The sequence below is a fragment of the Bos mutus genome, chromosome 1, assembly GCF_027580195.1.
Source record: "Bos mutus isolate GX-2022 chromosome 1, NWIPB_WYAK_1.1, whole genome shotgun sequence".
Lineage (NCBI taxonomy): Eukaryota > Metazoa > Chordata > Mammalia > Artiodactyla > Bovidae > Bos > Bos mutus.
In genome coordinates this window covers 140,172,135-140,194,085 of record NC_091617.1, presented here as the reverse complement: position 1 = coordinate 140,194,085, position 21,951 = coordinate 140,172,135, and the positions used below count along the sequence as shown (strand labels likewise).

The 21,951-nt window shown below is 47.7% G+C and overlaps 1 protein-coding gene across 2 annotated transcripts in view; it reads right to left on the bottom strand.

Annotated features, from left to right (window-relative positions):
* Positions 1–13,663, bottom strand: part of BACE2 (beta-secretase 2) — a 113,113-nt gene extending 99,450 nt beyond the window's left edge. Inside the window, exon 1 of one of the 2 annotated variants that reach the window (XM_070376427.1) lies at positions 12,947–13,663. In XM_070376427.1, coding sequence (XP_070232528.1) covers positions 12,947–13,246 — 300 coding nt within the window. In that variant the 5' untranslated portion in view covers positions 13,247–13,663. The remainder of the gene's footprint in view (positions 1–12,946) is intronic. The other variant, XM_005893015.3, reaches the window with a different exon arrangement.
* Between the last annotated feature and the right edge of the window lie 8,288 nt (positions 13,664–21,951).

The window sequence follows — 21,951 nt, the reverse complement described above, 5'->3', positions numbered from 1 at the left end:
TCCCATCATCAGGGGCTTTTCCAATGAGTTGGCTCTTCGAGTCAGCTCCATATATATATATATATCCCTTCCATCTCAAGCTCACCTCCTCCATCCCAACACTCTAGGTCATCACAGAGCACCCAGCTGAGCCCCCTGTGCTATACAGCAAAGCAATTATACTCCAATTAAAAACTTTTAAAAAATAAAAATTAAAAAAACAAAACTTTATGTTTCTGAGGAAATTTTGTTAACAATAAAGAAAACAAGAAATTTCTCTTAAAAAACAAAACAAAACAAAACAGATGAATGAGGAATTGCGTCAAAAACCGGGCACATCAGAGTGACTCCCCACAGCCCAGGACGCTGGTGCTGTGTGCTCTCCGGCCACAGCCTTCACCTGTCTGGTTTCATCCTGGAACGTGGGCCCCCTTTCGAAAGGGGTCTTTATCCAAGCCCATCACCAAACATTCTGTTTACTGTCTTTACAATCTATCTTCTCAATAAGCACATAGATCCTAGGAAAACAAGGGCTGTCTTGGTGGAGTTGACTGTCACATCTCAGGGCTTGGAATAGGGCCTGGTATACAGTAGGTGCGTAATAAATATGCCAAATGAAGGAATAAATCATGCTCATCCTTTGAATCTAGTTCAAGATTCTCTCATCTCTTCAGAGCCCAGGCACTTGAGTTAGAAGTGCCTTACAGCATCTGGCAAGAACTAGGACATTAGGAACAAGACAGCATTGCAACAATCAAGAGACCCACAAGCACAGGCCTGTTGCCACAGCCCGCTCCGGCCCACACGGATGCTTCTGACAGACAGTCTCCCTACTGCTCTGAGCAGTCACTACAGGCCTGCTGAGCTGCAGTGCTGAGTTGCCAGGATTTCAGATCCCTGGTACTCCTGGCTTTTGGAAGCAGATAATATTTTGTTGGGGGAGGGGCTCTGTCCTGTGTATTGCTGGGCTCCACCTACCAGATGCCAGTGTCACCCCCCAAATTGTGACAGCCAAAAACATCCCAGAAGCAGAAGATATTAAGAAGAGGGGGCAAGAGTACATACACAGAAAAACTATACAAAAAAGATTTTCATGACCCAGATAACCACGATGGTATGATCACTCACCTAAAGCAAGACATCCTGGAATGTGAAGTCAAGTGGGCCTTAGGAAGCATCACTACGAACAAAGCTAGTGGAGGTGATGGAATTCCAGTTGAGCTATTTCAAATCCTAAAAGATGATGTTGTGAAAGTGCTGCACTCAATATGCCAGCAAATTTGGAAAACACAGCAGTGGCCACAGGACTGGAAAAGGTGAGTTTTCATTCCAATCCCAAAGAAAGGCAATCACACGGACCACAGCCTGGTCTAACTCAATGAAACTAAGCCATGCCCTGTGAGGCCATCCAAGACGGGGGGGTCATGGTAAAGAGGTCTGACAGAATGTGGTCCACTGGAGAAGGGAGTGGCAAACCACTTCAGTATTCTTACCTTGAGAACCCCATGAACAGTATGAAAAGAATGTTCATAATACCACAGAACTGCACTCATCTCACACTCTAGCAAAGTAATGCTCAAATTCTCCAAGCCAGGCTTCAACAGAACGTGAACCATGAACTTCCAGATGTTCAAGCTGGATTTAGAAAAGGCAGGGGAACCAGAGATCAAATTACCAATATCCGTTGGATCACTGAAAAAGCAAGAGAATTCCAGAAAAACATATACTTCTGCTTTACTGACTATGCCAAAGCCTTTGACTGCGTGGATCACAACAAATTGTGGAAAATTCTTAAAGAGATGGGAATACCAGACCACTTTACCTGCCTTCTGAGAAATATGTATGCAGAACAAGAAACAACAGTTAGAACTGGACATGGAACAAAAGACTGGTTCCAAATTGGGAAAGGAGTATGTCAAGGCTGTATATTGTCACTCTGCTTATTTAACCTACATGCAGAGTACATCATGTGAAATGCTGGGCTAAATGAAGCACAAGCTGGAATCAAGATTGCCAGGAGAAATATCAATAACCTCAGACAGGTAGATGACATCACCCTTATGGCAGAAAGTGAAGAAGAACTAAAGAGCCTCTTGATGAAAGTGAAAGAAGAGAGTGAAAAAGCTGGATTAAAACTCAACATTCAGAAAACTAAGATCATGGCATCCGGTCCCATCACTTCATGATAAATAGATGGGGAAACAATGGAAAGAGTGAGAGACTTCATTTTCTCGGGCTCCAAAATCACTGCAGATGGTGACTGCAGCCATGAAATTAAAAGACACTTGCTCCTTGGATGAAAAGCTATGACCAACCTAGACAGCATATTAAAAAGCAGAGACATTACTTTGACAAAAAAGGTCCATCTAGTCAAAGCTATGGTTTTTCCAGTAGTCATGTATGCATGTGAGAGTTGGACTATAAAGAAAACTGACAACAAAGAATTGATGCTTTTGAACCATGGTGTTGGAGAAGACTCTTGAGAGTCTCCTGGACTGAAAGGAGATCCAACCAGTCCATCCTAGAGGAAATCAGTCCTAAATATTCATTGGAAAGACTGATGGTGAAGCTGAAACTCCAATACTTTAGCCACCTGATGAGAACTGACTCATTGGAAAAGACCCTGATGCTGGGAAAGATTGAAGGTGGGAAGAGAAGGGACAACAGAGAATGAGAGGGTTGGATGGCATCATGGACTCAATGGACATGGGCTTGAATAAGCTCCAGGAGTTGGTGATGGACAGGGAAGCCTGGTGTACTGCAATACATGGGGTCACAAAGAGCTGGACACAACTGAGCAACTGAACTGAACTGACTACACTTAAAAATATCTCCATGGATTGCCCAGTGACCCCTGCAGGACAGTTTCCCAGACTGTGACCTGACCTGCCAGATCCAACCAGTCCATTCTAAAGGAGATCAGTCCTGGGTGTTCATTGGAAGGACTGATGCTAAAGCTGAAATTCCAATACTTTGTTTGGCCACCTCATGCGAAGAGTTGACTCACTGGAAAAGACTCTGATGCTGGGAGGGATTGCGGGCAGGAGGAGAAGGGGACGACAGAGGATGAGATGGCTGGATGGCATCACCAACTCGATGGACATGAGTTTGAGTGAACTCCGGGAGTTGGTGATGGACAGGAAGCCTGGCGTGCTGCAATTCATGGGGTCACAAAGAGCCAACACGAGTGAGCGACTGAACTGAGTTAGGCTTACTTGCTACCTCTGATGTAAAGCTCGATACCAGCACCTTTTGAGAGGGCTGGAAGCCCAGAAGCCAACACTCACATCACTCACATTTCCTTTTTTTCTTCTTTTAAAGAATTTTTTTGATGTGGACCATTTCTAAACTCTTTATGAATTTGTTACAGTATTGTTTCTGTTTTATGTTTTGGCTTTTTGGCCCCAAGGCATGTACGATCTTAGCTTAGTGACCAGGGATCAGACCTGCAAACTTTGCATGGGAAGGCAAATCCCCAACCACTGGACTGCCTAGGAAATTTCTGCTTTAGTGAAAATGACCACTATCCTCTTGAAGACAGCAGGCTGCAAAACAAGTGTTACTAGAACCAATTGTAACAACTTCTTATCTGTGCTGGAAGAGTGCCCAGATGGTGGCACCCATCAAACAAACAAATGGATACATTTTGGCAACAAGGTAACCACAGGATGGGTGAGGAAGCCCCGGAAACTTTGGCAAACAGAAAAGTGGAACATCTGCAGAATCTTATCATCTAAAATATGGCACTTAGATGTGTATGTCTCTTAAACTTTCATTTTCCTAGTAATTCATTTCCATTGATTTACAAATTACTGCTCAGGACAGACTGCAAATTTCAAAAGGACGAAGTCAGCACAGAGAATTTTGAACAGCAGGGCTTTAGAGCTCTTGCTCTGCACAAAGTGCATACCACCTTTCCAAATTGCCAAATGCAAGCAAGCGTCTGGAACACAACTTTCTGGAGGTAGAGATTTCCTAAACAGTCAGCACGCGTGCTAAGTAACCAGCCATATGCGACTCCTTGGGACCCTATGGACGATAGCCTGCCAGGCTCCTCTTCCATGGGATTCTCCAGGCAAGAATACTGCAGTCGGATGTCATTTCCTCCCTCAGGGGATCTTCCCCATCCAGGCTTTTCTTCCCCACCCAGGCTTTGAACCCATGTCTCTTACATCTCCTGTGTTGGCAGGCAGGTTCTTTACTACTAGCGGTACCTCACACTTAACCAACCAGGCTTCAGGAAGAAGAAAGAACCTGCTGCTTCCGCTCAGGAAATCACATGGCAGAGGAGACTGTCTCTGTCACGGCCTGCAAACAGCATCCCAGGGCTGAGACCAGCCTGGCCACTGAAGGGGCGGGGGTGGGAGATGCAATCCAGGGCAGACTCCCAGGCCTCGGTGCAGACTGTCCTGTCCGGTCGGTCTGGATTGGGTCTTGGGAATCTGAATTTTTAACCAACTCTACAAAGTGTGCTTGCTTCCCAGGTGGCTCAGTGGTAAAGAATCTGCCTGGATCGGGAAGACCCCCTGGAGTAGGAGCTGGCAACCCACTCCAGTATTCTTGCCTGAAAAACCCCATGGCCAGAGGAGCCTGGAGGGCTACAGTCCATGGTGCTGCAGAAGAGTCGAACAGAACTGAGAGACTAAACAACAGCCAGGTGTGTTTGGTCCCCACCCCGCCCCCCGTGGCCAGCTGGTTTACAAAGCAAGAACTCCGGCTCTGGCCTTCCAACCAGCACCACGCGGCCTGCCTGCTTCCCATGGCCTAAACCAGGTTCCGCATCTTCACAGACCCCACGTGACGTACCTGCAAGCAGCTGCTGAAAATTAGAGCTATCGGAAGGGCTCACAAACAAAAGAGATTATAATCACTGAGTGTTGGGGCTTCTAGAAGGCATCTCAGGTCCCCCAGTCCAATCCCCTAATTTACAGGTGAGGAAACTGAGGCCCGAGCAGCTGGAGAACTTGCTCATCCACACCAGTATTTGGCGAGCAGACTTTCCGGGACCAGCACCAGAAACGCCTAATCCCCCAAGGCTGACAAGCGGGAGACGGTGGCTTGTCAGGCTGAGAAAAGCTAATGAATTTCCCCAGGAGACAGCTCAATGTAGCAAAGATGGCTCTGAACGTTCCCTCTGCGGCTTGGGGGATCCACACCTCCTTCACAAAGCAGCAGCTTACCAATTCCATTCCGGCAGCACATCCTGCCTTGAAAGGGAGTCAGAGCTGATTATCCCGCTCCCCTGAGGCTGCCTGGAAAACTTGGATTCGATCCTTTCCACCCTTTCCCCCCACGGTGCCACTTTCTGAAGGGGCTGCTTTGTGGTTGTTCTCTTGGGCTTCTGGCACAGGGTTGGCAGGGCAGACAAACTGAAGCAGTTTTCAACCCCCTCCCAAGAAGGCCATTTATCCAGCACAGGGCTGAGGTGGGCTGGAGGTCTACAGGGTCCCTGCTATTGTGTTAGTTGCTCTGCTGCTGCTGCTGCTAAGTCACTTCAGTCGTGTCCGACTCTGTGCAACCCCATAGACGGCAGCCCACCAGGCTCCCCCGTCCCTGGGATTCTCCAGGCAAGAACATGGGAGTGGGTTGCCGTTTCCTTCTCCAATGCATGAACGTGAAAAGTCAAAGTGAAGTCGCTCAGTCATGTCTGACTCTTAGCGACCCCATGGACTGCAGCCTACCAGGCTCCTCCATCCATAGGATTTTCCAGGCAAGAATACTGGAGTGGGTTGCCCTGTCCAACTCTTTGTGACCCCACGGACTGTAGCCCACCAGGCTGCTCTGTCCATGGGGATTCTCCAGGCAAGAATACTGGAGTGGGTAACCATTCCCTTCTACAGGGGATCTTCCTGACCCAGGGATTGAACCTGCATCTCCTGCATTGCAGGCAGATTCTTTACCATCTGAGCCTGCGGGGTCCTTAGGAGGGCCGGGTATAAATCCTCCTGTGCGTCCTCAGACGAGTGTGAGATGGAGTGAGAGGTTCCCACTGCCCTTTACGATGAAGCCAGCCCAGGGCACCACCCCTTAACACTGCAGACAGTCCTCTTCATCTTCCTAAACCGGCAGGACTGAGATTGTGTGTTTCCACATACAGGTATATGATGCACCGTATAATAAAACTCAGAAACACGCAACCTGATACCTGTGCAGGGCAGCAAGCATTAACTCAGAAACAAACCTACTAGCTTTGTTTCTCCCCTGTAGTGATGTTATCCCTCCAATAGTCTCTTTACTCTTCGAGAACTCCAAGAGCAAAAAAAAAAAAAACCTATTTTTTATTAAGTAGTGATAGATTAAAAAAAAAAGTCAAATAGTCCATCTGGGCCAGGAGATGAGGAACGGAAGCCACGTGACAGCCAGTCCAACCGTGTGCCACACACACATTTCCCACAGCTTGGGAAATGGCCCGGAATATGGCACACACACCCTTACTCACACTGCGTGTGTGTGTGCAATCCAGCTCTTTGTCACCCCATGGACTGTAGTCTACCAGGCTCCTCTGTCCATGGGATTCTTCAGGCAGGAATACTGGAGTGGGATGCCATGCTCTCCTGCAGGGAATCTTCCCAACTCGGACTGAACCTGCGTGTCTTAAGTCTCCTGCATTGGCAGGCACATTCTTTACCAGTAGCTCCACCTGGGAAGCCCTACTCGCACTGCACCATCGTGATGTATGCACAAGGCACGGAAGCCCAGGTGGGCCATCCACCTGCCTCACAGGTGTGTTCCGTTCCCCAGGTGGTATCTAGTGTCACTATTGAACAATGATTCCAGTGTCAACATCCAGCCTGGGCTGGGCAGGCAGGGCAGAGAGAGTGTAAGGAGGGACCTGTGACAGATGGCAGGGGAGCCAAGTGTATGCAGAAGGCCCATTGTTCATCCTAAACGGGGGCTCTTAGGCTCAAGGGAGCAGTGGCTTGCTCACCATCAGATAAGACCCAATGCCTCCCTCTGCTGCCCTCTGCTTGGGGCCGGGGCGAGAGTCAGCAGCCATGACCCCCAACCTCAGCCCAGGGGGACCCTGAATCCAAAGGCTTGACCTGCTCCTTTCAGTGTCTGAGACATAAAATAAACCCCAAGGTGTTCTGCTCCACCCCACGGGGAAGGGAAAATTGTGTCACCTCTAAAGTCCTCTCCTCAGGTCCAACACAGTCCACTGTGAACACAGCCCACCGTGGAGAAGAAATCAACCATAGCAGTGGCTCAACTAGACCTTCCTCTTTTGGTTTCAGCTACACTGGGTTCAGCGATCATTCTAGGAGCAAACAGGAAGCCCAGAGGAGGTCAAGCCACCTTCTGACAACACAGGAAGCCAGGCAGAAGTCAAGAAAGGGCTGTGGATGCTTCACGGAAAAGCATGTGTATTTCGTATCATAGATTCCATTGAAAGGGGAGGACAGATGCCTTCCAAAGTCTTTATGACATGAAATGCAAGCTTACACCATGAGTATCTGTGAGTCATAGGTATTTAAACACCAGTAATCGGAGCCTGCCTAAGTGGGCTTTTCCCAGGTTATGCAATGATTCCAGCAATTCTGGAATTAATGCAACATGACAAGAGGCATTTTAAAATTTTAAGTGATTACTCTCTAGTGAGGAAACAGACAATGAAATACAGAAAATAACCCCAAACCTTCCCCTCCTCGACCTCCTGCCCTGTCCCACAGTGCAATATTGTGTCACAGACTGTGTCAACGTAGCGCCAAAACCACCATGTGCTGTGGCCTTTGATGAAAATTACAGTTGAATTCCAAATTAAAATAATAGGCAATTAAAAGATGGGAGAGAATGAAAGGAAAAAGATCCACAGAATGATAAACTTAGAATGAACTTGAGTGGATTAAATTATGTGTCCCCCTGAACCACCACCAAACAGAAAAGTTAAAACCCTGAACCCATGACCTGTCTTGAGAGTTAAAATCAAGCCACAACGAGGTTGGACTGGGTCAGGACAGGTCCTAATCCAATGACTGCTGTTCTCATAAGAGGAGGCCGATTTGGACATAGAAGCACACAAGGGGTCTGGGGTGGGGGAGTGATGTTACAGGAAGACAGAGGAAGGGATGGGAGGATGCAAGTAGGAGCCAAGAAACAGCACGGACTGCCTGGAGCCACCAGCAGCTGGAAGAGGCAGGAAGGATCCACCCTCAGAGCCTTTGGAGGGAGTGCAGTCCTGCTGACACTTTGATTTTGAACTCCTGGCCTCCAGAACTGTGAGAGTACGTTTCTATCGTTCTAAGTCACCTAGTTTGTGTTCTTCCATTACAGCAGCTGCAGAAAACTTAAAATATTATCAACCAGTGGGAAAGGGTAAGCACAGGGAGGTTGTCACCTGCCCATCGTCACGTATGAAATATCACTAGGACCCAGGACACGGCAGTGGCTCCAGGGTGCTTCCCACTATGCCCAAGTCATTCACAGGCAAATGAAGGTGGTTCTTTAAAAACAAAAGTCATTGCAGGGACTTCGCTGGTGGTCCAGTGGCCAAGACTCCATGCTCCCATTGGAGGGGGCCAAGGTTCAATTCCTCATCAGGGAACTAGATTTACAACTAAACATCCTGCATGCAACAACGAGGAGTTTGCACACCACAGCTACATGCTGTAACTAAAGATCCCTGATGCCTCAAGACCCAGTGCAGCCAAATAAATAAACAAACATTTTGGTGGGGCGGGGAGGGCAGGGGAAGTCACTGCATTTCAAATAGCAGCATGCAGAGCAGTGAAATCTTCAGACTGTGGACCCAGGTAGACCTGATGGTTAAAGTCAGCCCAGCTGTTCACCAGCGTGGCCTCGGACAAATGACCTGGCTTCTCTGAGCCTCAGTTTCCCCATCTGAAAACCGACTCAAACAACCGTACGTACTTCACAGGGCTGGTGAGAGTAAGAATGAGGTAATCTGGGCAAAATGCTTAGCGTGGTGTTCAGCACCCAATCAGCCTGAAATCAAGGTTAGCTATCAATACACAGTCGTTAACAATTTCTCAGATTCTGCCTCTCCAAGTTGTTTGGAGCAGATTCCTGAGCTTGGTATTTCACGGTCCTCTGTAAGGAGACCTTTGATGTTGAATTATTATTCCAAAGCTCAGGAAGGGCAACTTCCCCCACCTCAAGGAGCTAGTGGGAACCTGGTTTTGGTTTCTGGCTCTTTCCAGGCGAGTCATCCATCCTGGCTTCATTGTCTTTAGTCATTTACCTTCTCAATTTGCTCCATCAAATTTCTTCTTGTTGGCCTTTTTCCAGCCTCCCCTGAAGTGAGTTTAATGTAATCTGGGGACACTGGGTGGCTTATTCTGAAAAAGGCATACCTTTAAATTGTATATGAAGGATATATCATATCTTCAGTCCAAAGTCTTTCAGGTAACTGTGAACTGAGAAGCCAATGAGCCCATGTGCTATGATTGAAATGTGCATCCCCTAATAATTCGTGAGCTCTTTACCTTCAAATGTTTAAACCCCAAAATCACTTTGCTGTCTGTTTTATCCATATTAGTGGAGATGACAGAAAATCTTTCAACAGAAACCCAAAAGCCTTTTTGAAGCCATTACCAGGTACAAAGCCTCAGACCTTTAGCTTCTCTGGTTGGATTTATTGTGTCAGCATGAAAGTCTTTTTTAAAAAAATAATGGAAATTGCTGTAATTATAATCACTTTAGAACACCATTATTATTATTAATAAGACCAAATTACATGGTTCAAGCAGCTGCTGGTTCTCTCCTGTTAGAAGGAAGTCATGTAATGGTATCAGAGCCCCAGCTCTCATCTCCATGCCAACGTGGGGCTGCTCACACACGTGCTTCCGGGTGGACGCCTGTGATGTCTTGGAAGGGTGTCAGGCTGAAAGAGGGACCCCAGCTCTTGATTAACGCACCCAGGGACTAAGCACATTCCCAGCCTTTCCCAGGAGAGAGCAAGGAGCATGGGGCTCTGGTTCCTGTTGAATCTTCTTGTACGTTCTCTCCCACGCACACCTGGATCCAATTATTCAGGATGCCGAGGCTTGAGCATCACCCTGAAGGAAGGGGATGCACGGAGAGGTGGCTGGGTCTGGGAGAGTCCAGTCTGGGTCATATGTTAAGTTCCTAGTATCTGAGGGTGCACAGTTCGGGGATCTCTGGTTGATGAGAAAAACAAGTGGCCCAAAACCAAAGAAAATAAGTCAGAAGGGAGGAAGTGAAGGGACCCAGTGTTTGCCAGGTCATTGAGAACTTGGATTCTGGAGTCCAATGGCCTGGGTTCAACTTGTGCTGCTTTCTAGAGCTTTGCTTTTGCCTTGTCCCACTGCCGTGGGAAAGCCACTCAACTCCAAGCTTCAGCTGTGCTGTCTACTAGATGGGGGTAAGAACTTGGGGCCCTTTTGAGGATTCCTGGGGAAGGCACCTGTAAGGCATGTAACACAAGGGGAGCCCTCCACACGATCCATGACTATCCCTTCATTTTCAAAAGATTCTCTTGAATCTACAACTCCATTTTTCTCTCCACCTAAGCAAGTTTTATTTTAGGCTTCAGAAAATCAGCAGAGCACATATGCAGGACTCTTGGCAATTAACAGAGCAGAAAAACTTCCATTAAGTTCAGAAGTCACCTACAGCTGCCCCCTCTTGCCTGTTATAGACCCCCAGTTAGTGGTCTGAGATGTTTCAGGAGGAGGCAGACAGAATGAATTCTGATTTACTTGTCATTAACACCTAAGAGTTTACAGTAGGCATTTGGAATGAGCACACATGAATTCTGCTATAAAGCAGCTTATTACTAAATCAGGCCAAGGAAAAGGCACAGAATATTTCATTTCCCGTCAAATGTAAAAATTAAATCTGGATTGTTAAAAAGAGCCTTCCCTGGAAACATGAGAATGTATAACTGAGAAGTAACCTTGAATGAACTACTTCCTTGGCCTCAGTAAAGACAGCAGCATAAGATACTCAATGCATTCTTCTTAATTCAATAAACTTCGTCATTTTAGAGTAAAGGTGATTGGACTAATTAATAAAGACAAACTATTATTTGAGAGTCCCTTGGACAGCAAGAAGATCCAGCCAGTCCATCCTAAAGGATATCAGTCTTGAATATTCTTTGGAAGCACTGATACTGAAACTCCAATACTTTGGCCACCTAATGCGAAGAACTGACTCATTTAAAAAGACCCTGATGCTGGGAATGATTGAAGGCATGAGGAGAAGGGGACAACAGAGGTTGAGATGGTTGGATGGCATCACCGACTCAATGGACATGAGTTTGAGTAAACTCTGGGAGTTGGTGATGGACAGGGAGGCCTGGTGTGCTGCAGTCCATGGGGTCGAAAAGAGATATTACTGATCGACTGAACTGAACTGAACTTTGGGTGTCAGGACCCACATTGCCCAGATTAATTTTTGTTGTTGAGTCACTCAGTTCTGTACAAGGGATTTCCCACGCAAGAATACTGGAGTAGATTGGTATAGCTGAAAAAATTCTCTTCCACTCAAAACATCAAGACACACATTCCCAGGTGGTAATGATTATTTGTTCCAAAAGATTATCCTTGGGCCACAAGAGAGGTCCACCCTCAATATCTTAGCGAAATCTCCTGAAAAATGAAATGTACCAGACTCTCACTGCCAGCGCATGATCTCACGTGGTGGCCTTCACCAGTACCAACCTCTCCTGGCCAAGTTAAGCTTTGTCAGCTGACTCCCTCCCCCTCAACTTCCCACTGCCCCCCAGCCATCCTCCACCGGAGATGCCAAAAACAGCCCTTAGATGAAAGGCAACCAGAATCAAAGTTTTGAGCCGCAATACATTTTTGAAGGCTTTTTTCTTTTCAACTAATTAAACAAGTATAGAAGTTATTCAGTGGGGTTTCTTTTTTTAAAGAGATTAGCATGGCATGTCTTTCCTCTTAAGAAAGTCTTGAATAATTTAATTAGAATTACACCGAAGTCATGAGTATGTGCTATTTATGGAGGAATCACAGCTGAATTAAAAACCAAATGACAATGTTAAAAATAAAAATAAAGCATCTTCAGACAGCATATTCAATCGATAAGAAAAACTTGACTTGAAATCACAGATTGAGTAGTTTGGAAGGAGGAGGGGAGCCAAATCTACTCCTAGGATTTGGTTTTTCTTAAAATGACCCGGCCTGGGCACATGGGTTTCTTGCTACAAAAAAGTGCTAATAACTGAAAATCAGGATAAGATCGCTGTTTGATTTTAATTTGTCATTGGGAGACCACTTGGTCTCCGGAAGCCTGACTCAGCCCATGTTTTTTCCCAGTCCCTTTACTGCATTTAGCACGTTCCATACACGTGCATAGACTCTTCATCAGTGCTGAGGACCCGGGCAGCCTGGAGCCGCTGGGCAGCTCGGAGGAAACTGACAAGCCAACTCGGAGAGAGCAAAGTGGCGCCGTGGAAGCACGGCTCCTTCCACCGGCAGCCAGCGAGCCAGCCTGCTAAGACAGCGTTACTTTGAGCTGAGATAAAGCAAGAATCCCTTGTAAGGGGTACTGCGCCGTTGGAGGCTGGCCACGAGCCTCCTGAGCGATGAGACAGCACGGGGGTGGGGGTGGGAATATTAGCGCAAAGTGATTTCCCCCGGATCAGCAGCATCGCTCCCTGGGCCCACCAAACAGTCTCTTCGCTGAAAAGAGGTGTCGCTCGCCAGGGGCAATGCCGTTAGAGGCAAGTTATAGGTCTCTCGCCTTGCAGGCACATGGTGAGGAAGAGCTAACAAGTTCGGAAGCACGCACCCCAGCTGCGCCGGGGGCTGGGCAGCTCCGCATCCCGAGTGCGCGCGCCCCGACTCCCGACCTGGAGCCCCGCTGGGTCCCCAAGATCTTCTCTCCGGGGACAGCTGCTGCTGCTTTATGGGAGACGCTAAGCTGCGGGGGAGGCACAGCTGGGCGCCCCCAAAAGTCCCCCAGAAGCCCTCGGCTGCAGGGCGCCTGGTCGGAGAGGGCTGGCGAGCGCGCACCGACCTACCTTCTGCGGGGGGGTCCCGATCTGCATCTCCAGGTAGTAGCCGCGGCCGGAGTCCCCCTGCAGGTTATCCACCATGGCCAAGAAGTTGGCCGCACCCCCAGCGGGCTCCAGGGCGAGCGCCAGGCCGTCCGCGCGGGGCTCAGCAGGGGGTCCGGGCCCCGGGGTAGGCACAGCCCCTCGGCTCGTGGCCGAGGCCACCCGGAGAGGCAGCGTGAAGGGCGCGGTGGCCAGCGCCGGGGCCGCTCGTAGGAGCCACTGAGCCAGCAGCGGCAGCAGCAGCGCCCGGGCCAGCGCGCCCATGCCCGCGGCGGGGCTCGGGGGGCGCGCTGGGCCGGGCCCGTCCCGTCCGGCGACAGCGGCTCAGCAACTCGGCGGCGTGCGGGACTGCGGGGCAGGGCTGGGCGCGCAGCGGGGCCGGCGGCGGCGGACCGGAGGAGGAGGACCGAGAAGGAGGCGCGGCCGGAGCGGGAGGAGGAGGCGCCGGAGCCGCCCCAGCCCGCGCCAAGTTCTGCAAGTTGGTCGCCGCTGCCCCCTCTGGCGGGCGGCGGCTGCCCCACAAGGGCCGGGCCCCTCCCTGCCCCGGCCAAGGTCAAAGCGAGGCGCGGGGTGCGCCCGGGTCCCCTCAGGGTGGCCCCGTTCACCCTTGCTCGTCTCGGGCGGCGCCTCTTTCCCGGGAAACTCGAGTCCCCAATTTCCTCGGAACGCGCCCCGCTGCCGCGGCCAACGGATGTGACGAGGCTCATCTGATACCAGAGGGGAAAGTTTCGGGAACCCTTAAAGGGGCAGCGAGGGCCTGAACGGGCTCCCTGGCCCCGCGCACCACGTGCCCCGCAGGTGTTCCCCAGCCCCGCAGTGGCGGGGGCTGCCAAGGGTGATGTGGGGGTCAGAGAGAAGTGCAGGAAATCGTAAAAACGCAGCGAGCATCTCAAGGAGTGTGAGAGTCTGCGCCTCCCCTCGCCAAGTCCGTCCTGCAGCCTTTCAGCCTTGCCGGAGTCCGGCTGCTTCTCGGGGCATTTTCCGTGCACTGCGCACCCCCACCCCCAACCCGCGTTCTGCATCCCCACTTTTGGGGCCCCTGAATGATTTTGACGAGATCTGATTGGAGGCTGGGAGAGGCGAGGGTTGGGAGAGTCGGGCGAGGACGCAAGAGCTTTGGAGACTTCCCCCTAAAAAGCCTGGGGGAGGTGCGGGGCGGGGGGGCGGTGGTTCTTGCTGCTGTAGCTGCGCCGGCCTCGGTTCTCCTTCTGCGCCCAGCGTTTCGGCTGGGAGGTGGCGTCCGCAGCTGGCTTTGAGCCTGGGCTTCTCTGCCCCCTGCTCGACCGTAATGCAGATGGGATGCTGCTAGGAGCTGCACTTCACCTGCCCCAGGACTCCCTCACTCCACCGGGCAAGTTGCAGTCATCATCCAAAATCAGGGCCATTGAATTTACAGCTCTGCCTCCATCCCTCCCGTTCCCGCTTCCCCCAAGCTCTCCGCGGATGGTCTAATTAATACTTGTTTAGCCACAGACATCAAGGCATACCCAGAAATGCATTCAGTAATGCAAGCGATCAGAGTGATTTTATTTTAAATAGTAAACGCAGGGGGGACAATTACACGAGCTGAAGTCCATCGATTTCTACTGAAACGGGGAGTAGACAATGCTTTCTACCTCCTCCAGCTGAATTATGTTGGCTGTTTTTTTTAAAAAAACAAACAAGCCCATCTTCAAACAGTGGGGAGGTTGGAGGAATCTTCCCTCCTCCCTGCAACTTCCAGTTACTGCTACTCAAGATTTGATTTTTATTCCTATCTTCTCAATTTTAGAATCATGTCTAGCTCTGCAAGGGACCCTTATGTCAGAGATCTTCAGCAGTATTGATTTTCAGATGACTTTAACTATAAATCATACTTTTCCCAAACTATATCCCAACTTTAACAAATCCCTGGCCACACAAAGAAAGGCCTGGTTGGGTCCTGGGATATAACCTAAGTTGATATTCCTCATAAATCTGCATAGTGATTCCAGAGCTATTATATTCATATATTCACATTTCAAATTCAAGGTTGGAGAAGTGTAATTTTTTTAAAATGATTATTTATACTCCTCAGTGTCCAGTCTTGAGGGGTTCAAAAAGACATAGAGACAGCTTTCCAAAGACTGCAACCTTGTAAAAAAAAAAACCATGAAATTTATTAAGGACATTGACACACGGGCTACGTGACCCAGAAGTTCAATATAAGAGACATTTGCTCTAATAATTAAACAGCCCAGGAGAAGTTTTTAAAAACCGAGTCTAATTAAGGTTTGTCCTTCAGGAAACTCCCGACTCCATCTAATATGAGTATTCATGAGCTTTTCATTTTAAGAGGGCTTGTTTAGGTTCGTGGGTAAACAGATGCAGTAAAATATAGTCACAGAGGACCTCAGGCAGTTTTAATGGAGGGCAGAGCTGCCGCATCAGAAAATAATGCAGACAGAAGTGACAGCATCTGATGACTGTCCCCTTGATGGCATCTGTTTTTATGAATGGTCTTAGAATTCTTGATCCCTGCTCAGAACTGTGGCACTGGCTGGATTTGGGAAACAATCATTTTACCTTTCAGGTGTTTTAACTGAAATCATATGTGGCAGTCCTCCCATAGGGTGGCTTTGGGTTTCTTTTACAGCATCCTTGAAGAGCTTCAAGAAACATCAATCTCAGACATGCAGTCAACACCACCCTTATGGCAGAAAGTGAAGAGGAACTAAAGAGCCTCTTGATGAAGGTGAAAGAGGACAGTGAAAAAGTTGGCTTAAAACTCAACATTCAAAAAAATAAGATCATGGCATTTGGTTCCATCACTTCATGGCAAATAGGTGGGGAAACAATGGAAACAGTGAGAGACTTTATTTTCTTGGGCTCCAAAATCACTGCAGATGGTGACTTCACCCATGAAATTAAAAGACACTTGCTCTTTAGAAGAAAAGCTATGATCAACCTAGACAGCATATTAAAAAGCAGAGACATTACTTTGCCAACAAAGGTCTGTCTAGTCAAAGCTATGGTTTTCCAGTAATCATATATGGATGTGAGAGTTTAACCATAAAGAAAGCTGAGCACTGAAGAATTGATGCTTTCAAACTGTGGTGTTGGAGAAGACTCTTGATGGTCCCCTGGACTGAAAGGAGATCAAACCAATTAATCCTAAAGGAAATCAATCCTGAATATTCATTGGAAGGACTGATGGTAAAGCTGAAACTCCAATACTTTGGCCACCTGATGAGAAGAACTGACTCCTTAGAAAAGACCCTGATGCTGGGAAAGATTGAAGGCAGGAGAAGAAGGGAATGACAGAGGATGACATGGTTGGATGGCATCACCATCTTGATGGACATGAGTTTGGGCACGCTCTGGGAGTTGATGATGGACAGGGAAGACTGGCATGCTGCAGTCCATAGGGTCGCAAAGAGTCGGACACAACTAAGCAACTGAACTGACTGACTGAATGAAGGGCTTCTCCAAGGAAGAAGCCACTTCTCCTATGTGGGTGAACAATACAGTGCGGAGGGAGGAGGTGACCCCTCACTCCTTGAGGACAGCCCCACATCCTCTTCAGACTGGCCTGTGTTCCCTTACTGTACCCATAGCTCCCCCCTCTCCTCTCCCACTCCTTCTCACCCTTCTTCTCCCCTCTCCTCCCCTCCCGCTCCTCCTTCCAGCCTGAACACCTCCACTCTCGGCCACACTCTTTCTTGGCCCACTCAGGAGCACCAAAGCCCTGCAGTGAGATGGTCCTTCCCTCCTTGCGAAGAGCAAACACCATCATCATGCCCCTGGACAGCAGGAGGTGAGATAGGGTCTCACATCCCAGCCCACATTGTTCACCAGGGATTCCTTCCATGGATACAAGTGTTTGGCCAGAAAGGTTGTCATTGATATGTGTGTTGATGTTCCTTGGCTTATACACTGGCTCCAAGTTCCTTTGACACCAGCAGTTCTCAGAATCTTTGGTTTAAGATCCCTCTTAAAAATTGACCCCAAAGAGCTTTTATTTATGTGGGTTTTATCTATCAACAGTCAGCAAATTAGGAACTAGAAGTGAGAAATTTTAACAGTATGTAGTAATCCATGTAAAATAGCTATAACAAACCCACTACACAGCAACATCAATAACATTTTAATAAAAACTAACTTTACTTTTCAAAAGATAAGAATCACATTATTTTTGCACTTTTGCAAATCGCTCTCTGACTTAATAGAAGGCAGCTAGATTGTGATATCTGTATCTATATTCAGTCTATCAGGAAGCTGCTGGAAAATTCTGTCCAACAGGCAGGAGAGAATGAGTGTGAACAAGGCAAATAACATTTTTATATTATAAAAAAATGTTTGGAGCTACAGGCCCTCCTGAAAGGGTCAGTCTACACCTTGAGAACTGCTGCTTTGCAGTATCTTTTTGGTTTTTATGTTTGCATCTTAAATCATTTTCAACATAAAAAGAGTCCTTTGTACCCAGCACTGTGTCAACAGTAGGGAGGAAAAGGCGAAATAAAAGCCGGTCCTTAAGTTTGCAGACTAGACTCAGGAGCCAGTCCCAATATCCTAGTGATGCCTGGGCTCCCCAGACTTAGCAGGAGGGGATCCCCGCCACTGTAGCCTGAAGAATCTGGTCCATTGATCTCTTCATTCTCCTGCAGCTTCGTTTCCCACCTGCCTCCAGGTGCCTTCTAGGCAACATCTGAACATTTAGTTTAAACGCTTCTTTTCTCTCTTTTTTTAAACCTGCCCTGATCCTGCCCCTCTGTGGCTAGTGCTTCTAATCTCCTGCCCTCTGAAAATGCTGCCTGCACCCCCATCCCAACTTCTACCCTCTCCTTCACTCCTCACTTACAAGTCCCCATCCACACATGGACAGGCTGTGCCCTGGTGGACAGTCTCCAGCCTTATCCTACCCACCCCCTGGGCAGCATTGTCCATCCACGTCTGGGTTCTCCATCCACATCTCCATCAAGCCTGACTCTTCACTAGAATCACCCGGGGATCCTTCAGGTGACTCTTCCCTAGAGGTTCCCATTCAGTTGGTTTGGGGCATGGCTCCTGAATTGCTAGTTTTCAAAGCTTCCAAGTGAATCTGGAATTTGAACCTGGGAGAAATGAGATTTACAAATCAGATTGAAGAGGCTCAGTGCTCCCATTGTCCTGAATTGATTTGGAAATTTCAGTATGCACCCAGAGGTCTTTCATATTTAAAAAAAAAATTTCTTGCTGTGTTGAGTGAAAAGACCTAGAAAAAATTGAGCATCCCTAGTGCCTGAATTAAAGTTTCTAAATATTATTTCCCTCTACTCCAGGCCTCTTTGGAGAAGGCCGATTTCAGGCCTGGAGCAGAAACCCAACAAAATGACCCTGGGATATCTCATCATACCAGAGAGTGAAGATGTTTATCAAAGGTTCCTGAGGTCCTGTCAAGAGCCAGGGCAGAACTGCAACCATTTAAACATCATTAGAAGTAGTAATTTCAATGGCTTGTAACATTTCAATTATGTTGAAATCTATTCGTTCATGATGTTCTTTTACAAAGTACATCAATTATTTTTGAAGAATGCTAAGGGGCCCAGCTAATTATTTTTAAAAACTGGCAGAGAAAAGAGAAGAAGCAAGACTTCGTTATCTTCCCTTTTGTGTACAAACCATGCCTTAGTAGAACCAAATAGCTGGTGAAGGGGAATTTCTCTTTATAGAAGTATTACAGCTAGTAAATGAAGGATGATGGAATTAGACTTGCCCTTTTGCAACCCCTAATGAATTTTTTAAATATCTTATTTATTTTTGTATCTGGTTGGTCATGTCTTTGTTTTATCATGCGGGGTCTTCCCTTGCAATGTGAGGACTCTCTAGCTGTGGTGTTTGGGCTCCAGAGTCCTCTGGCTCAGTAGTTGTGGTTCACAGGCTTAGTTACCCCCATAGCATGTGGGACCTTAGTTCCCTGACTAGGGATTGAGCCTGTGTCCCCTGCATTGCAAGGCAGATTCTTAATCACTGGACCATCAGGGAAGTCCCAGCCTCTAATGAAATAATAGATCTAGGCATTGAACATACACAGCTGATAACACCACACAGCATCCCCTGCCTCCTATTGAAAGGTCACAATGCTACCTGTGAGATGTTCTTGCCAAAAACATCAAACCTGAATCTGATCAAGACTCTAAACCATAGGTTGGCCAACCATATCCTGGGGGCCGGATCTGGCCTGATTTGTTGAAACCCAGCCACACTTATTTACTAAAGTACTTGCTACAGAGACCGTATAGTCCTTAAAGCCTAAAATATTTACTGCCTAACCTTTATAGGGGGCTTCCCTGGTGGCTTAGTGGGTAAAGTATCTGCCTGCAACGCAGAGACATGGGTTCTATCCCTGGCTTGGGAAGATCCCCTGGGGAAGGAAATGACAATCCCCACTCCAGAATTCTTGACTGGGAAATCCCATGGACAGAGGAGGCTGGTAAGCTACAGTCCATTGGGTCATAAGAATTGGAAACGACTTAGCAACTAAACCACCACCCACCCTTTAAAGATAAAGTCTGCCAACCCTGCTCTAGATCACAAGAGTGCCAAGACCCTTATCAACAAATTACAATTTAGGGACATTATTTGGATCCTGATATGAACACATTGAAAAAGTTACTTATGAGCCAAATTAGGGAAATTTGAACACTAGTTGGAAGATGTTGTGGAATTATTATTAACATTTTAGTTGTAATAATAGCATCAAGTGTATATGTGTCTGTGTGTGTAAGGGTTCTCATCTAGTGAGGGCTTATTCTGTAGTGTTTACAAATGAAATGAGAATTGTTTCAAAATGATACGGGTTGGTGGGGAATGTGCCAGGCAGTATTCTCAGTGAAATAGACAATCCTAATAATAACCCTATCAGCAGGCACCATTAGCATTCCCATTTTACAGATGAGAACCAAGGCACAGATTCGAAATCTGAGTCCCGATTTCAGATCCTGTGGTCGTCATCACGGGGCTTGGGTCTCCTCTTTAATGTGGGTTTTCTGCAGATCACAGGATGGTTGAACTGAGGAGGACCTCCAGAGGAGCAGGGAGAGCCTGCTGACAGTGGCCACATCTCCCTGTCAATCATTTAGCAGGCATATGTTGAGTGTACCTCTGTGTCAATGCCATGTTACAGCCAGAGTTAGATGGGCCTATAAGACCAGACAACCCCTCCCATCAGAGGCCACAGCAGGAGACAGACCTTAAATACACCTCCTTTTTGGAGACACTGCTGCAGCTTCTGGATGGAGGAGAGTTTGAGGCGGTGAGTCTGGAGACAGGGAGAACAATCTGGAGGTCACCAGCTCACTCCATGAGGATGGAGACGCTGGGTATGGAGATGGAGAGGTCGCGTCTAGTGTTGAGAAGCGAAATCTGCACAGCATTGGGAAGAAGGATGACAGGGCTCGTGGGAGGACACTAACTATACAGGCATCTTTAGGATAATTCCTCCTCTCTGCCCGTGGCTGGTGTGCCTTAGTTTTCAAAGCAGAATTACAAACCCATCTCCCCTTGATCCTCAAATGATGGGAGCTGGGGGTGGCGCATGTCCCTGTGTATGAGAGGACATTGAGAGATGGGAACACTGAGCTCCCATCACATTCTGGATGCTCTGTCCTCTGATTCACACACTCTGACTATGGTCCAAGGTGGGCATCCCATGCCCAGGCCGTGGAGGAGGGCACTGAGGCAGAGTTCAAGGTCAGCCTGAGATCACAGTGAGTAAATGGCCAACCCATTTGAACCTGGTCCATCAACTGCCCAAGACTATGTTCTTTTTCCTAAACCATGTTGCTTTTTTCTTTTTTCTTTTATTGAAGAATAGTTGATTTAAACTGTGTTAATTTCTGCTATACAGCAAAGTGATTCAGTTATCGTGGTTTAGTCACTAAGTCATGTTCGACTCTTGGCAACCCCATAAACAGTAGCCCGCCAGGCTCCTCTGTCCATGGAATTTTCCAGACAAGGATACTAGAAGGGGTTGCCATTTCCTTCTCCAAGGGATCTTCACCACTGAGGGATCAAACCTGGATCTCCTGCATTGCAGGCAGATTATTTACCAATTGAGCCACCAGGGAAGCCTGATTCAGTTATTCATACATCTATTCTTTTTCATACTCTTCTCCATTATGGTTTATCACAGGATACTGAATATAGTCCCCTGTGCTATACAGTAGCACTTTGTTATTTACCCATGCTATAATAGTTTGCATCTGCTAATTCCGAACTCCCAATCCCTGCCCCTCAACCTTCCTCCCCCTTGCCAACCACAAATCTGTTCTCTCTGTGAGCCTGTTTTGTGGATGTGTTTATTCACGTGGTATTTTAGATTCCACATATAAGTCATATCATATGGTATTTGTCTTTCTCTGTCTGACTTACTTCCCTTAGTATGAAAATCTCTAGGTCCGTCTGTGCTGCTGTAAATGGCATTATTTCATACACTGTTGTCTTAAAATGACTTATCAGGCACGTTAGTCCTGCTCCCTCTGGGAGAGAGGGAAGTGGGGGCTCACCTCCACTTCCTCACAGCAATCTTGCTTTAGACATTTAAAATAGGTCTCCCTTTACAAAAAGCCATGCATACCTTTAGGAATACATTGCTTGGATAAATAAGGCTCATCAGTATTGTATTACATCAGTTGGGTTCCACCTAGAGAGGTAGTCTGCCAAACTCACAGAGGTTTCCAAATATTTGTCCAACGCCAACCCTGCCCTTTGAATGAGTGCAGAGGTAACAGCCAAAGGAAGCACAAAGGCTCTGAGCCCAGAGACCTGGGATCAACTTCTGCCAAGGACCATTAGAACATCCCCAGGCAACTGTCTTCCACTCGCTGAGCCTTAGTTTCTAAGGAAACACCCTCCTCCAGGGGCATGTTTTCATACAGTCAGGATGAATGGCACCCCCTGGGGTCATGTATCAGAATGGTTTTGCTGGCTTTAGTAGGCTCCCTCAATTCTGTTTGCTCATGTTTAAACTG